Raw genomic sequence first — 16720 nt, forward strand, 5'->3', positions numbered from 1 at the left:
ACCCTTCCTCCTCCTCTCCCTCCGCCGCCTGAGAAGCGATCCTCTTCTCAGGCGTCCATCGGGGAAACGTTCCGGACCCCGCCTTCTGAGGTCCGGCGTTCCAAAACGGACCCCATGTGTGAGGACCTTCTTCGGGTCCAGCCCACCATCCCCGTGCCTCATCGGCGTTCCAAGAAGGCCTCCAAGAAGAAATCTTTATCCCCCTCTCCACCCCGGCGCATTTCGTCCAACGCTCCATCCGTGAGTCGCTGCTCCCGGCTGTCCTCAGTTTCGCTGAGACGCTCTGCTGCCAGGCGCTCAGCTGGCCTCTCGTCGGTGAATGATGCTGCCCCTCCTACGCAACCCGGGAAAGTGGCCGCCGCTGGCAACGACTCGATGGAACAGGATCCGCCTCCCGCCGGTTGTAATGTTGTTCCCTCGACACCTGGCCCTCCGCGGCCGTCGAGGTGACCAGCTCTTCACCCGTTTCGTTCCCCCTCTTTTCTGACTAGTGATGGCTTTGTTACATTGGAACATAAGAGGTATTCGATCTAATCGGGAGGAATTACAACTGCTCCTCCGCCTGCACTGTCCGCTCGTCCTTGGTCTCCAGGAAACCAAGTTGCGCCCAACTGACCATATTGCTTTTACTCACTATACCTCGGAGCGGTCTGACCTCCCCCCTGTGGACGGTATTCCAGCTCATGGTGGGGTCATGTTGCTCGTTCGGGACGATGTCTATTACCATCCCCTCCCATTGACCACCCCACTCCAAGCAATAGCTGTCCGTATTACTCTTTCTGCCTTTACTTTTTCTGTCTGTACCGTCTACACTCCATCGTCATCCGCAGTTAGTCGGGCTGACATGATGCACCTGATTGTTCAGCTTCCTCCGCCGTTTTTATTGTTTGGCGACTTCAATGCCCATCATCCCCTTTGGGGCTCTCCTGCATCCTGTCAGAGAGGCTCCCTCTTCGCGGATGTCTTCAACCATCTCAATCTTGTCTGCCTCAATACTGGCGCCCCGACTTTCCTCTCGGACTCTACTCATACCTACTCCCACTTGGACCTCTCGATCTGTTCTACCACTCTTGCCCGTCGGTTCGAGTGGTATGTCCTTTCTGACACCTATTCAAGCGACCACTTCCCCTGTGTCGTTCGTCTCCTGCACCACACACCATCCCCACGTCCTTCGAGCTGGAATATACCGAAAGCTGTCTGGGGACTTTACTCCTCCCTGGCGACCTTTCCGGACCACGATTTTCTCGGCTGTTATCATCAATGCTGCCGAACGTTCCATTCCTCGTACTGCCTCTTCTTCACGTCGCGTTTCCGTCCCCTGGTGGAATGAGGCTTGTCAAGACGCTATCCGTGCTCGACGACGTGCTTACGCACCTTTCGCCGCCATCCTACGTTGGCGAATTGTATTGGATACAAACGACTCCGAGCGCAATGCCGTACAGTCATCAAAGACAGCAAAAAAGCTTGTTGGGCCTCTTTCACCAGCTCCTTTTACAGTTTTACTCCCTCTTCTGTCGTCTGGGGTGGCCTGCGCCGGATGTCGGGCATTAAGGCCCACTCCTCGGTACCTGGCCTGACTTCAGGTGATGAGGTCCTTGTTGATCCTGTGGATATCTCCAACTCCTTCGGCCGCTTTTTCGCGGAGGTTTCAAGCTCCGCCCATTACCACCCTGCCTTCCTTCCCAGGAAAGAGGCAGAAGAGGCTCGGCGACCTTCCTTCCACTCGCTGAATCTGGAAAATTATAATGCCCCCTTTACTATGCGGGAACTCGAACGTGCACTTGCACTGTCCCGGTCCTCTGCTCTGGGGCCAGATGCCATTCACGTTCAGATGCTGGCACACCTTTGTCCGGCAGGCAAAAGCTTCCTTCTTCGTACCTACAATCGCGTCTGGACTGAAGGTCAAGTCCCCATGCGTTGGCGTGACGCCGTCGTTGTTCCTATACACAAACCCGGGAAGGATAGACACCTTCCTTCTAGTTACCGCCCAATTTCTCGTACAAGCTGTGTCTGTAAGGTGATGGAGCGCATGGTTAACGCTCGGTTAGTTTGGATTCTTGAATCTCGACGGCTGCTTACCAATGTTCAATGCGGCTTTCGTCGCCGCCGCTCCGCTGTTGACCACCTTGTGACCTTGTCGACGTTCATCATGAACAACTTTTTGCGAAAGCACCAAACGGTCGCCGTGTTCTTCGATTTGGAGAAGGCTTATGATACCTGTTGGAGAGGAGGTATCCTCCGCACTATGCACAGGTGGGGTCTACGTGGTCGCCTGCCCCTTTTTATTGATTCCTTTTTAACAGATCGAAAGTTTAGGGTACGTGTGGGTTCCGTATTGTCCGACGTCTTCCTCCAGGAGAACGGAGTGCCTCAGGGCTCCGTCTTGAGCGTAGCCCTTTTTGCCATAGCGATCAATCCAATTATGGATTGCATTCCACCTAATGTCTCAGGCTCTCTTTTTGTCGATGACTTTGCGATCTACTGCAGTGGCCAGCGAACATACCTCCTGGAGCGCTGCCTTCAGCGTTGTCTAGACAGCCTATACTCATGGAGTGTGGCAAATGGCTTCCGGTTCTCTGAAGAGAAGACGGTTTGCACCAACTTTTGGCAATATAAAGCGTTCCTTCCGCCATCCTTACGTCTCGGTCCTGTTGTTCTCCCATTCGTGGAAACAACTAAGTTTCTAGGGCTCACACTGGACAGGAAACTTTGTTGGTCTCCGCACGTCTCTTATTTGGCTGCTCGTTGTACACGTTCCCTTAATGTCCTCAGAGTTCTTAGTGGTTCATCTTGGGGAGCAGATCGCACTGTCCTGCTTCGCTTGTATCGGTCCATAGTCCGATCAAAGCTGGATTATGGAAGCCTCGTCTACTCGTCTGCTCGGCCATCCCTCTTACGCCGTCTCAACTCCATCCACCATAGGGGGTTACATCTTGCGACCGGAGCTTTCTACACTAGTTCCGTCGAGAGTCTTTATGCTGAAGCTGCCGAATTACCATTGACCTGCCGGCTGTTGTCAATGCCCGACCACCCCTCTTATCAGTCCTCCTTCGCCGATTCTCTCGACCGTCAGTATGGGTTGTATGTGTCTGCCCTGCTGCCCCCTGGAGTCCGCTTTCGTCGCCTGCTTCGACAATTGGATTTTGCCCTCCCTACCACCTTCAGAGAGGGTGAGAGCCCGACACCACCTTGGCTCCAGGCTCCGGTTCATGTTTATCTTGACCTCAGCTCGCTCCCGAAGGAGGGTACTCCAGCTGCAGTGTATTGCTCACGGTTTGTCGAACTTCGTGCGCGACTTGCCAGTCACACCTTTATTTACACTGATGGCTCCAAAACTGACGATGGTGTCGGCTGTGCCTTTGTCGTCGGGGCCGTCACCTTTAAATACCGGCTCCTCGACCGATGTTCCAGCTTCATGGCCGAGCTTTTTGCTCTCCATCAGGCCATTCAGTATGCCCGCCGCCACCGCCATTCATCGTATGTACTCTGCTCTGATTCACTCAGTGCTCTTCAGAGCCTTGGAGCTCCATATCCGGTCCATCGCTTGGTGCAACGGATCCAGCAGTCCCTCCATTCTTTCGCTGAGGGTGGCTCTCCCGTCAGCTTTCTGTGGGTTCCCGGCCATGTAGGAGTGCCTGGGAATGAGGCTGCTGATGCTGCAGCCAAGGCTGCAGTCCTCCTGCCACGGCCAGCCTCCCATTGTGTCCCGTCATCTGACGTTAGTGGGGTTGTTTGTAAGAGGCTTGTGTCCTTGTGGTGGGATACTTGGTCCTCACTTCAAGGAAACGAGCTCCGGGCAGTAAAACCGTTCCCAACTGCTTGGACAGCCTACTCCCGACCATCTCGGTGAGAAGAGGTCCTTCTGACCAGGTTGCGGATTGGGCATTGCCGGTTTAGCCACCGCTACCTGCTCTCCGGTGACCCAGCCCCGCAGTGCCCTTGTGGTCATGCATTAACAGTGCGCCATGTTTTATTGTCTTGTCCACGTTTTAGTCAATCTCGTGTTGTCCTGTCTCTGCCATCTACTTTACAGGATATTTTAGCGGATGACGCTCGAGCAGCTGCTCGTGTTCTTTTTCATTACTTTGACTGGATTGTCCAAAGACATCTAACTCTTTCACTTATTTTATCTGCCTGTTTGTAAGAACTTTCTGGTGTCCCCCCCTTGAGTTTTACTAGATTCTATGTGCTCTAACAATTGTGACTGGGCGCTAATGACCTCAGTAGTTGAGCGCCCTTAAACCCCAAAAAAAAAAACAAAAAAAAAATCTGGTGTAATGTTTTAAACTATTGTTGGGATGGAGCCAGGGTGGTTGAGGTCAGTGTATGATCTGCCACATGCTGAGTCTAAGGGACCCTAGACCCTACCTCTTCTGCCAGCTTCCTTGGCCAGCTGTCTTTTTTCAGTTTTAATTGCTTGTAGATGGAGTTAGCCCCTTTTTTCTGCCACACTCTGTTTTAAGTTTTAGATGTAGCACAACAATGAAGGCATGACCTTAAGCATTCCTTATCCTTGACAATAGTAAGTTGAACAGGTTTTTATGATTTCTCTAAGTTAGCGGGTCCTGTCTCCATCTTTTAATACTTGACAAACTGATCAGATAGTTAGAAAATTGCATATATATGTGACAAATGAACCACATTCCAAATAGATGTGAAAATGTAGCAAATGCAGTAGTACTACAAAGCTCAGGTATGTGTGTTGAAATGAACATAAAATTGAAGCAGAAGAATGGTAAAAATATTAAAGTTCAACTAGTGATTAAAAAAAATCTTGACAACGCACATTAGTGGCCATCCGTCATACACCATAATGTGACTTGTGAGGTGTAGATCTGGATGTAGATACTTGGTACACTGGTGATGTATTCCACTTCTTTCATTTTATATGGCATCAAAAGAAATTAGTTTAAATCATTTCTTCAGAGTAATGTGCAACCAGTGTATAACAGGATAGCTATGGAAAAATAAGATAATGCTCTTACAAGTTGACAATACAAGACGTACTTCTAAGGTTAGAACATGTTGAAGTTCTTGGTTATAATTCTTTCCTTGTTTGAAATTACATAAACTGAGTTTTTGTGAAATTGAGACGTAAACCATTTGTTGCATGCTAGTTGTAAGCCCATTCAGATATCATCTGAACTGTGTCTGATTAAATTGAATTTTGGCACTTGATGTGCTATGACATCAGCAAAAATTACAGATTTTGAACTGTCATTTAAGGGCGTGGAAAGACCATTAATTTTTTTAAGTTAAAGCGAGAACAGACCGTATTGGTCCTTTTGGGGCCTCACATATTTTCTCTGTCTGATGTTTGATACTTTTGTGTGACACAGTGCAGCATTGTAACCTTCTTATTTCTGTTAGGAAGGGAAGACTCCATCCCTGCTGGAGGAATGCCATTGTCATAACATTTTAGTTTCCTACATTGAATTTTGTGGTTCACAGAACACAACAAGGTTGCAGAATATGCCAATAGGGTAGTTTTTCTTGTTTTACTAGGACATCATGTGTGAATGTTTTTCTATGGAGAAACTGTTATAAAAGCCAAGATGAGTATATTCTAAACATGCAAGTTGGTTAAGTGCAAAGATAGCTTTATAGGTTTAAAATCATTCTGGATTTGTGAAAATAAATTCTAAAGCCTGGTAAGCTATGCTCCACTTTCACAAACCTTATTACTTACATTTAAGGTTTGTTACTTCCGCAAGTCAGTGTTAAAAATTGAAAATAAGTTCCTCCAGATTTTGTCATTGTATTCATTTCTGTTTAGAGACTGTGAAACAGCCACTCTCAGAACACTTTTTCTCTCTCTGTTTCAGGAGGAATATCTGAGCTTTGTTGCAAGACTTATTCTTCATGTCAGAGAACTGAGTGAGTAAAAGTATGTATTCTGATAAATTATTGTAGCTTTTTAATATGATACTGATTTGATTATTGTTGTTTTTAGATGCAAAGAAAGGTCAAGGGATGAATGGCCCTGCTGGAGGAGCAGGGCAAACAATGCAAGATCCCATAAATGCACTCCAAACATTGGCAAGGCAAGGTAAGAAGCAGCTCGTACATCACCACCCAGAATACAAACTGTAACTGATGTCTCAGAAGTTCAAAAATGGTCAGACTGAAAATTTTAAAACTATGTACTGTTGAAGAGAAGTATATCTCTAAAAATTTCAGGAACAGGAACACTGGAGCAGTGCAGAGAGCAAATTTGATGCTCTTAAATTTTGTAGCTTTTTCCTTGTTCCTTACAATGCTCAAAAACTTTCATAATCAAAATATCAGCACTATACAGAGGGTCATATGAATGTTACCTTAAACATTCTCTGGGCAAGATGTTAAATTTGCTCCAAATTGTGGCACCTTTAGTGTGGGCAATGTAACTTTTGTTTGTGTATTGTTGCCATATTGCTATGGATAAGATAACCCATCAGTGCTAATTCATTGCTTCCATATATTGACGACACTATATGGTTACCCCCCTGCGGGTTCGGGGGTTAGAATAGGCCCGCAGTATTCCTGCCTGTCATAAGAGGTGACTAAAAGGAGTCTAAACTGTTTCAGCCTTTAATGTGATGGTCCCCATTAGGGTTTGACCTCCATCTTTCTAAATTATTCCGAAGAGAGAGCCAATTGGGGAAGGGCACCTTACATGGTGCACAGTATCTGTCGTGTGTTGAGACCTTTAACCGGCTTTCTCGTTGTCGCAATGCTGTCCCGCTCGTTTTCCACCTCTTGGGCGAGGATACATTCCTGGGTGCGATTTCCACAATGCATTGTGCAGTGTTGCTTTTTGCTGAGACAACGACCTTGGACATTTTTGCGCCCACGATTCAGCACGGTAGCCAGTCCGTTGTGGTGGGGCTGCCATGTACCCTGTTGGTTGTAGCCCCCTGACAACACAGGGATCGCTCTGCTGATGCCTGCGCCGTTAACCCCCCACGTATGCCAAGGAGTAGATGCCTATCTCCCTGGGGCATCAGGACTCCCGGCAATGGCCATCCTGCCAGATGGCCCTTGCTGAGGCTGGGTGGCGCCTGTGGGGAGGGCCCTTGGTCGGAGTGGGTGGCATCAGGGCGGATGACCCGCAATGAAGTGTGGTACATCATCTCTCTCTGGTGGCCAGCCACCAGCAGTCTCTAAGCATCACCGAGCGAGGTGGCGTAGTGATTAAACACTGGACTCGCATTCGGGAGGACGACGGTTCAATCGCGCGTCCGGCAATCCTGATTTAGGTTTTCCGTGATTTCCCTAAATCGCTCCAGGCAAATGCCGGGATGGTTCCTTTGAAAGGGCACGGCCGACTTCCTTCCCAGTCCTTCCCTAATCCGATGAGACCGATGACCTCGCTGTCTGGTCTCCTTCCCAAACAACCCAACCCCTCTTTAAGCGTTCTCGGGACGTTCCCCTTCCTGGCCACACCGTGGGAGGAGCGTAAGTCTCAGGATGGCGGTGAAAGTTATTCGCCCCGGTTCCTAGTTTGTACGAGAGCTGATGGGAAGTCTTTCATGTCCACAAAGCCTCAGTTCTTCGTAGAGCATTTAGAGGACAAGTTTGGGGAGGTGGAGGGATTGTCCAAAATGCGCTCTGGGTCAGTTTTGATAAAAACGGCATCCTCTGCCCAGTCACGAGGGTTACTTGCTTGTGACAAGTTGGGGGGATGTTAACGTTACCATCACGCCACATAAGAGTCTAAATATGGTCCAGGGTATTATTTTCCATAGGGATCTACTTTTGCAGTCTAATGACGAGTTGCGCTCCAACTTAGAGCGTCGAGGTGTTCATTTCGTCTAGCGTGTTCATCGGGGTCAGAGGGATAATCAGGTTACTACCAGTGCCTTCATCTTGGCCTTCGAGGGTGATACATTACCGGAGAAGGTCAAGGTGATGGTCTACCAGTGTGATGTCAAGCCCTATATCCCTCCCCCAATGCGGTGATTTAAGTGCTGGAAGTTTGGCCATATGTCTTCCAGCTGTACTTCCATACTTCCAGCCTCACATGTCGTGATTGCGAACGCCCATCACATCCCAATACCCCATTTGCCCTGCCTCCCATCTGTGTCAACTGCGGAGACCATCATTCACCTTGCTCGCCAGACTGCAGGATCTTACAGAAAGAGCACAAAATCATGGAATATAAGACCCTGGACTGACTGACCTATACTGAGGCTAAGAGGAAATATGAACGACTGCATCCTGTGCGAATGACTGCCTCATATGCCGCTGCAACAACAACTGTTTTAGCCCCATCTGTTCCACGAATTCCAGTGGGATCGCCGAACTGTACAACACATGGCCCCTTGCCCATAGGGGGCACCATCCCCCCTGTTGCTCCTGCGCCACCTACCTTGGGAGCAATCTCTCCCCCCCCCCCTTCCCGCCCAACACACACACACACACACACACACACACACACACACACACACACACACACACACACATCGGGGACGTCCGTCCCTGCTTCTAAGCTGGAGAAGCGTCCACCTTCTTCGGCTTCTCTTGCTCGCAAGAGGTCCCTTGGGTCCCTCCCTTCCCGGGTTTCTAAAAGCGGGAACGCTGATGCCTGACAGTGGCATAAGTGCCCACAACCTGCTGGTCGTAGGGCTTCGTGATCCTCCTCTGTCCCGTAGTCTGAATCGGTGAAGCCCTCCCAGCCAGTGAAACCCAGGGAGCAGCGTGAGAAATCCAAGAGGATGACCTCTAAGGCCAAGGAACTTGTGGTGGCACCCACCCCACTGCAACCTTCGAGCTCTGCGTCTGAGGATGAGGTGGAGATCCTGGCGTCCGCTGAGGACCTCAATCTCGCTGGTCCCTCAGACAGCACAGGTGCTCAATTGGTGGCAGCAGGTGACCCAGCGGTGTAATCTGCCTCCCCAGTCCCCTCGCGCATTTCTCAGCCATGGACAGTATCATCCTCCAGTGGAACTGCAGCGGTTTCTTCCACCATCTTGCTGAGCTCCGACAACTTCTCAGTCTTCACCCTTTCCTCTGTGTTGCTCTTCAAGAAACTTGGTTTCCGGCAATGCGAACATATGCCCTCCATGGCTATCGGGGTTATTATAGGAACCGGACAGCTTATGAAAGTGAAAGTGTATCTGGTGGCATCTGCATCTACGTCCTTCACTCCCTTCACACCGAGTCTGTCCCTCTACAAACACCTTTAGAGGCTGTCGCTGCTAGAGTGTGGATGCCACAGGCTGTTACCGTCTGCAGTCTTTATCTTCCACCAGATGGTGATGTCCGCAGCATGTCCTGGCTGCACTGATAGCCTAATTGCCACCACCTTTCCTGTTACTGGGCGACTTCAATGCCCATAACCCTCTGTGGGGTAGGTCAGTGGCAACAGGTCGAGGCGCCACTGTTGAGAATGTATTGGCACAGCTCGACCTTTCCATTTTAAATGATGGTGCCTTCACACATTTCAGTGTGGCGCATGGCACGTACTCTGCCATCGACCTTTCGATTTGCAGCCCTAGCCTCTTACCGTCTGTCCAATGGAGTTTGCATGACGACCTGTGTGGTAGTGACCACTTCCCGATCTTTCTGTCACTGCCACAGCGTCACTCTTGTGGGCACCCTTGCAGATAGCCTATGAATAAGGCTGACTAGGACTTGTTCTCCTCCACTGCCGCTATTGAGCCTCTTTCCATTGAAGCCGTTGATGCGGTGGTTCACTCGATCACCATCGGCATCGTTAATGCCGCAGAATCTGCCATTCCGCGTTCTTCTGGGTCCCCTTGGCGGAGGACTGTGCCTTGGTGGTTGCCTGCGATCGCCGAGGCGATTAAAGATCGCAGGCAGGCGCTCCAGCGTCACAAGCGGCATCCCTCATTAGAAAACCTTATCGCCTTTAAACGGCTCCGTGCGCGGGCCTGCCGCAACATTCCCCAACACAAGCAGAAGTGCTGGGAACGGTATGTCTCCACCATTGGCCTCCATATCTCCCCATCGCAGGTTTGGGCCAAGATTAGGCACCTCTATGGTTATTGGACCCCTGTCAGCGTCCCTGTGCTATCACTGAATGGAGCAGTTTGTACTGACTCAGACATAATTGCAAACTGCTTAGCAGACCATTTTGCTCTGAGTTCCGCTTCTGTGAATTACCCACTGGCCTTCCACTCCATTACAGAGGGGTTGGAACGTCGGAGCCTTTCATTTCACACCCGCCATCCTGAATCCTACAATGTTCCATTCAGTGAGTGGGAATTCCACAGTGCCCTAGCCGCTTGCCCTGCTACAGCTCCCAGGCCAGATTGCATCCACTGTCCGATGCTGAAACACCTCTCGGTGGACTGCCAGCGACGCCTCCTCGACCTTTACAACCGTATCGGGGTCGACGGTGAGTTTCCGTCGCAATGGCGGGAAAGCATTGTTATCCCCGTTTTGAAACCTGGCAAGAACCAATTGGAGGTGGACAGCTACCGCCCCATTAGCCTCGCCAACGTTCTTTGTAAGTTGCTCGAATGCATGGGGAGCCGGCAGTTGAGTTGGGTACTCGAGTCTTGGGGGCCTTGTGGCTCCGTCTCAGGGTGGGTTCCGTAAAGGCCGCTCTGCCGCCGACAATCTGGTGAGCCTGGAGTCTGCCATCCATACGGCCTTTGCCCGCCATCAATCTGGTGAGCCTGGAGTCTCCCATCCGTATGGCCTTTGCCCGTCGTCAGCACCTCGTCGCTGTCTTTTTTGACATGCGGAAGGTGTACGATATGACATGGCGCCATCACATCCTCTCTACGCTTCATGGTTGGGGTCTTTGGGGTCCGCTGCCGATTTTAATACGAAATTTTCTGTCACATTGTTCCTTCCGCGTGCAAGTTGCGGCCTCCCATAGTTCACCCCGAGTTCAGGAGATTGGGGTACCACAGGGATCTGTCTATTTTTAATTGCAATTAAAGGGCTCGCTGCTGCGGTGGGAACGTCTGTCTCACCTTCCTTGTATGCTGATGACTTCTGCCTCTACTATAGCTCCATTGGCATTGCACTTGCTGAACGGCAGCTGCAGGGCACTATCCACAAGGCGCAGTCTTGGGCTGTAGCGCATGGCTTCCAGTTTTCGGCTGCCAAGACCTGCGTTATGCATTACTGCCGACGACGCACAGTTCTCCCTGAGCCGCGGCTTTATCTTGATGGCGAACCTCTTGCTGTGGTGGAGACATCAGTTTTTGGGTGTGGTTTTTGATGCTCAGTTATCGGCAGCTTAAACAGATGTGTTGGTGGCATCGTAATGCTCTGCGACGCTTGAGCCACACCAGCTGGGGCGCCGACCGATCTACCCTCTTATGGCGCCACCAGGCATTAATCCAGTCCCGTCTGGATTATGGGAGCCTGGCTTACGGTTCAGCACCCCCTTCTGCATTGCGGGTGCTGGACCCAATCCTTCACAGCGGGATCCGACTTGCCACTGGTGCTTTCCGGACCAGCCCTGTGAACAGCATACTTGTGGAGGCAGGTGTCCGTCCACTGCAGTTATGGCGCCAACGTCTACTGGTCGCTTATGGAACACATGTTTGTAGCTGGCCCGGGCATCCTAATTATCGTCTCCTGTTCCCTCAGTCGGTCGTCCATCTCCCAGAACGTCAGCCCTGGTTGGGTTGTTTGATCGCAGTTCGCGTCAGAGAGCTTCTCTCTGGGCTTGGGGTTTTCCCTCTACCACCTCCCTTCCGGGCACCCCTGCGTACACCCCCGTGGCGTGTGCCCCGCCCTTTTCTTCGGCATGAATTGGCACAGGGCCCGAAGGACTCACTCCCTCCAGAGGCCTTCCGCCGCCGCTTTCTTTCCATCCCTCCCACGTATCAGGGCTCTGGCGTTGTTTACACTGACGGTTCAATGGTTGCTGGTCGTGCGGTTATGCTCTCACTCTAGGGGACTATTACGAACAACGCTTATTGCCGGATGGCTGCAGCGTTTTCACTGCTGAGCTGGTCGCCATCTTTCGTGCCCTAGAGTATATCTGCTCCTGCTCAACTCTAGGGGACTATTACGAACAACGCTTATTGCCGGCTGGCTGCAGCGTTTTCACTGCTGAGCTGGTCGCCATCTTTCGTGCCCTAGAGTATATCCGCTCGTGCTCAGGTGAGTACTTCGTTATCTGTAGTGACTCCCTGAGCAGTTTACGAGCTATAAACCAGTGTTTCCCTCGCTCTCGTCTGGTGATGGCTGTCCAGGAGTCCCTCCATACTCTTGCCCGTTGCGGCCGCTCAGTGGTGTTTGTGTGGACCCCTGGTCATGTCGGCATCCCGGGCAGTGAACATGTTGACCGCCTGGCCAAACAGGCCACCAGTGAACCAACTCTGGACATTGACCTCCCGGAGACTGATTTGCGAGCAATCTTACGCCACAAAGTTTTCGCGCTTTGGGACGCTGAATGGTGCGATCTGATCACACTCGAGAAACTCTGTACTATCAAGGAGACGACGACTGTGTGGCGGTCATCCATGCGAGCCATTTGCAGGGACTCAGTTGTCCTTTGTCGGCTCCGCATTGGCCACACCCGGCTGACGCATAGATATTTACTGAGCTGTAAGGGCCCGCCTCTGTGTCACTGCGGGGCGGCTTTGACAGGGTGCACATTTTGTTGGCCTGTCCGCTTTTAGCTGTGCTCAGGCAGACATTTGTGCTGCCTGATACCCTCCCTGCCCTTTTAACAGATGACACTGCCACGACAGGCTTAGTTTTGCGTTTGTTCAGGCAGGGGGCTATCACCACTTACTCTGAGTGTTTGTCATTTTTTTGTTATGAGTCTGGCCTTTGGTCTATGAATTTAGACTGGGTTATTTTTTAGTGTGTTTCTAGGTGGTTGGCTTTTCCTTTTTTGTCTCTATGGTCGGCCAACCATTGTCACACTGTGTGTGATTTTAATTCCTTGTTTTTATTCTGTGTGGGTGTTTTTAAGTTTTGGAAAAAGGGACCGATGACCGTAGCTGTCTGGTCCCTTTAATACCACAAACCAAACCAAACCACTAGATGGTTAAAGCTTCTGATTACTGCTTGTAATTCCATGACAAAATTCTGTTACTGTGCTTGTTTTCTCAAGTACATCTAGCATTTTTTAGAAAACTTCTCGGTGTTTTTTGAGCTTGAACTAATTAACATTATATTAATGGTATATTTCAATGCTATTTTGTGTTTTGATAATTGTATTAACATAATCATCCACTCTGTCTGAAATCTGAACTACTGACCAAAGATGACAATTAATATGATATCATTGGTGTACTTAGTTGATGCCATATGTATCCAAGTAGTGCAACAGATTTTATAGGAACTCCAATGTTAAACATTGTTTGACTGATAGTTTCAAAATATTTCATCCAAAGATAATTTTGAGCAATAATACTCAATGTAAAATTGATAAAAATAGCATTCATGTACTATAAAGCACTGATACTTTCAGATAATTTGAAAACATAATTGAAGCTGAAGGGAACATTTCGCTATGCATATACTGACAACTTTTGAGCAAAAGCACTCAGCCTTGACTGGTGTTTACAGAGTACAATACTGACAATTGCTGCAGTAAACTTGGTAGCAGTGAAAGAAATTACCACAATAAGAGCTGAAAAATGGAAGTATGGAATAACAACCAGGGCAGTTAACATGTTAGACTGGAAGAACAAGCAAACAAGCACATTGAAAACTCAGAAGAGGGAAAAAAAGAAAAAATCTTGGGTGAGGTGTAAGGAGAAACATACACTGAGGACAGGTAAATGAGGAAAGGGAAGAAGGAAGTGGAAAAAGTGAAATTTGATAAATTGTGTGAGACTGACAGAGAGCTGATGAAAGAATGTAGAGAAAGTAAGGAAGTAATGTTCATTTGTTGTGTCAGCACAGTGATAATTATAGATGGATAATTGGCTTACATTGCAGAAAGGTGACACAAGCAACATGCTGTTGTCTTGTTGAGCGAAACACCAAAACCTTTCTTGAAGTTTTGATTCAGTTAGTGCTGTGCAGTATTATTTGATTTTAGAATAATTTATTATTCACACATTTGCACGAGTGTTGTTTTGTAAAAACTAGGCACCTATAGAAAAGTCAAGTAGGCAATGTAGGTAATACTTCCCTGTTTTATGTCTTGTGAAGGATAATTATTTCTTTTTGAAAACATGGTTGTGTACTATTATATTTCAGGCACTGGAAATGCTCAGATGATTGGACTGGGTCCACAGGCTGCAGGCATGGTACCACAGCCGCCAAATCAAATTCCTGCTAGTAACTGTAAGTTGTATGTGGAAAAAGTCCAATTAGACAAGAACTTACTGTCTTAACTCTTCACTCTATACCATCTCCTAATCCTCTTCTTCCTCCATTGAATCATATCTTGTACCCATTGGTGCAAAGTTTTGAACTGAAAGTCTGCATATAGATTATAAGGAAATGTTCACCTACAGACAGGCTGTACCTATTTTATTTGTGTGCTGTTGTGCTTTTGTTGTTGTTGTTGGTGGTGGTGGTGGTGGTGTGTGTGTGTGTGTGTGTGTGTGTGTGTGTGTGTGTGTGTTGTGAGAGTACTTGTATTTTTCTATGTTTTGAGGCCACATAAGAAAGAGGAGATGTGACCATCTTAAAATCCATCTTTTTCAAAACAATTTCTTAGGTGGGCAGGGAAAATAATTGTGTGTGCATCCTTTTCAGCAACTGAGATGGTGATGGTAGGTAGCTGAGAGAGGAAATGATGTTTGGGGCAAGGAACCGGTAGGGTCATATTGGAAAATGGAATAGCAGCATGCAGATGACTACTGGCTACTGTAGAAAAGTGCAGATAATGTAGCAATTACAAATTGAATTAGTTAGATTTAGGGATCAGGGTGCAGACATCATCAAGATGGGTGGAAATGGTGAGAGGAAAAGTTGTGCTTGAGGGAACGTGAGGTTGGTGATTTTATTGACATTTTCTAGTATTTAACAGGCACGAAGATCTTTTGTTTGCTTACAGTCTGTCTGACAGACACATTGTATATTGTAAATAAGAAATCAAATCCTGTGGGAGAAGGTTATTGGGTTTTGGGGAGGAGCAAGGTGTCATTTAGAGAAGGAAACCATCAATTGTTCTGCTCATATTGCTTGGTAAAAGAGTAGCTGTACAAGATGTTTCGAAAAGATTCATCCAATTTCAGAAGATGATACGTTTTACACGAATGAAAATAGAAACTTAAATCAGAGTACGAAATCAAGCAATATATGTGGTGATGGATTCAACTCTGAAGGGAGAAAAAGAAATATTAAAATAAAATAGTGTTGGTTCAGTATCACAGTAATTTCACAGGTCAGCAGTAATTACAACTTTCAGAATGTTTCCAGTGCTTTGTTAATGAAGCTATATAAGAAGTTTGAATATATTTTGTCACATTAATTATTAATTTTTCTTCAGTGTTGTACCTAGTTTTATTTAAGTTAAACAGTTGTATAAAAACAAGTAAACAAATTATTATTAATATTTTGGTAAGGAACATGTTGGCTTGAAAGTATCCTTTGTAAATTGTGTTAAGAACATTTTGTGTGGAAGAGCCTACATTAGTTTCAAAGTAAGACAGCATCTCCCATTGTGTGATACGAAAAAGCCCCAGATTAGTTTGATGTAATGTAAGTGGCTTTAGTATTAAAAACGAAGGAATTGTTTGCCTTACTTCTTGTATATCATACATTCGTTGTACCCTTGAATTCATCACCTGAGTGGAAAAAAAAAAAAACTTCATTATTTTTGCTGTAAGATGATCTAGATTTTAGTGAGAGTTTTGAAGTTTTTCAATCAGTTACCTGCCCCATATTTTTTTCAATTCCAGAACTGAAAAATTTACTGACAGACAAACTGTATTTAAAAACTAGGGTCTGCTAGATTATGTGTAAGAGAACTTTGGTGGATTAGTAAGTGTTTTCTAAAACAATGAGTGCACAAAGAGATGTGAAACATAAAACATTCCTTCACAAGGGCGGAACAGTTTATGACTGAATAATTGACCCAGGAAATGATGATGCAAAAAGTTGAAGAGTTATTTTAAACACTTGATAAGGGTGGCAGTAAATGTTTTCTGGACCACCTTAATGGTATTTATTGAGCAGTTTAAAATAATTTTTAATGCTGTGTAGTAACTATTTACAGGTCAAAAAGAAAATGTGAGACCACAGTCTGAAATATATAAAATTAGGTTCACTCTTGTTTACCTCATGTGACGTATGGATAAAGTAGGAAAACAAAACATTAATTTAAGACATGTGTGAGCTTATATGCTGTACGAGTTTGAACTTCCAGAAAATGTGTTCTGCTATCATTTTGTGTCCTTGATGGTAGATATTCCTGTTTGTGGTTGTTCAGAATACCACATCCAGTAGCACTTACACTGTAAGAAATTACAGTCATTAAATAAATTAAGAAGAAGTAACTATTGTGTCATTGTTGACAGTAAAGGAATCTTCATTGGGGCTTCTAAGGAGGAACTCTAAACTTATTGACAAGTGGATAAGTATGGCTGTGTTCCTACCAGTAACCTGCGCTTCTCCCTTCCCAACTTCCAGTTCCTGTTTCATCATTTCCAAACGTTGTTGTGGTACGTAGTTAAATAGTAGTGTTAATTTGATAACCTACACTCGTGTGTAATAGTGAAACTTACTGATCTGTTTGCTTATTTTGCAGTTATTTTCTCGTTGACCGAAGGTTGGCTGTAGTTGAGAAGGGAAAATGTATAAAAGATTAGATTAATTATTTATCAGTTTTTTATGATTG

The 16720-nt window shown here is 47.1% G+C and overlaps 1 protein-coding gene across 1 annotated transcript in view; it reads left to right on the top strand.

Annotated features, from left to right (window-relative positions):
* The window catches only part of LOC126480789 (mediator of RNA polymerase II transcription subunit 15), a 151479-nt gene that overhangs the window by 34867 nt on the left and 99892 nt on the right, over positions 1 to 16720 (top strand). Inside the window, exons 3-5 of the mRNA XM_050104100.1 lie at positions 5826 to 5877; positions 5954 to 6049; positions 14131 to 14217. Coding sequence (XP_049960057.1) covers positions 5826 to 5877; positions 5954 to 6049; positions 14131 to 14217 — 235 coding nt within the window. The remainder of the gene's footprint in view (positions 1 to 5825; positions 5878 to 5953; positions 6050 to 14130; positions 14218 to 16720) is intronic.

Source organism: Schistocerca serialis, chromosome 5, assembly GCF_023864345.2.
Source record: "Schistocerca serialis cubense isolate TAMUIC-IGC-003099 chromosome 5, iqSchSeri2.2, whole genome shotgun sequence".
NCBI lineage: Eukaryota > Metazoa > Arthropoda > Insecta > Orthoptera > Acrididae > Schistocerca > Schistocerca serialis.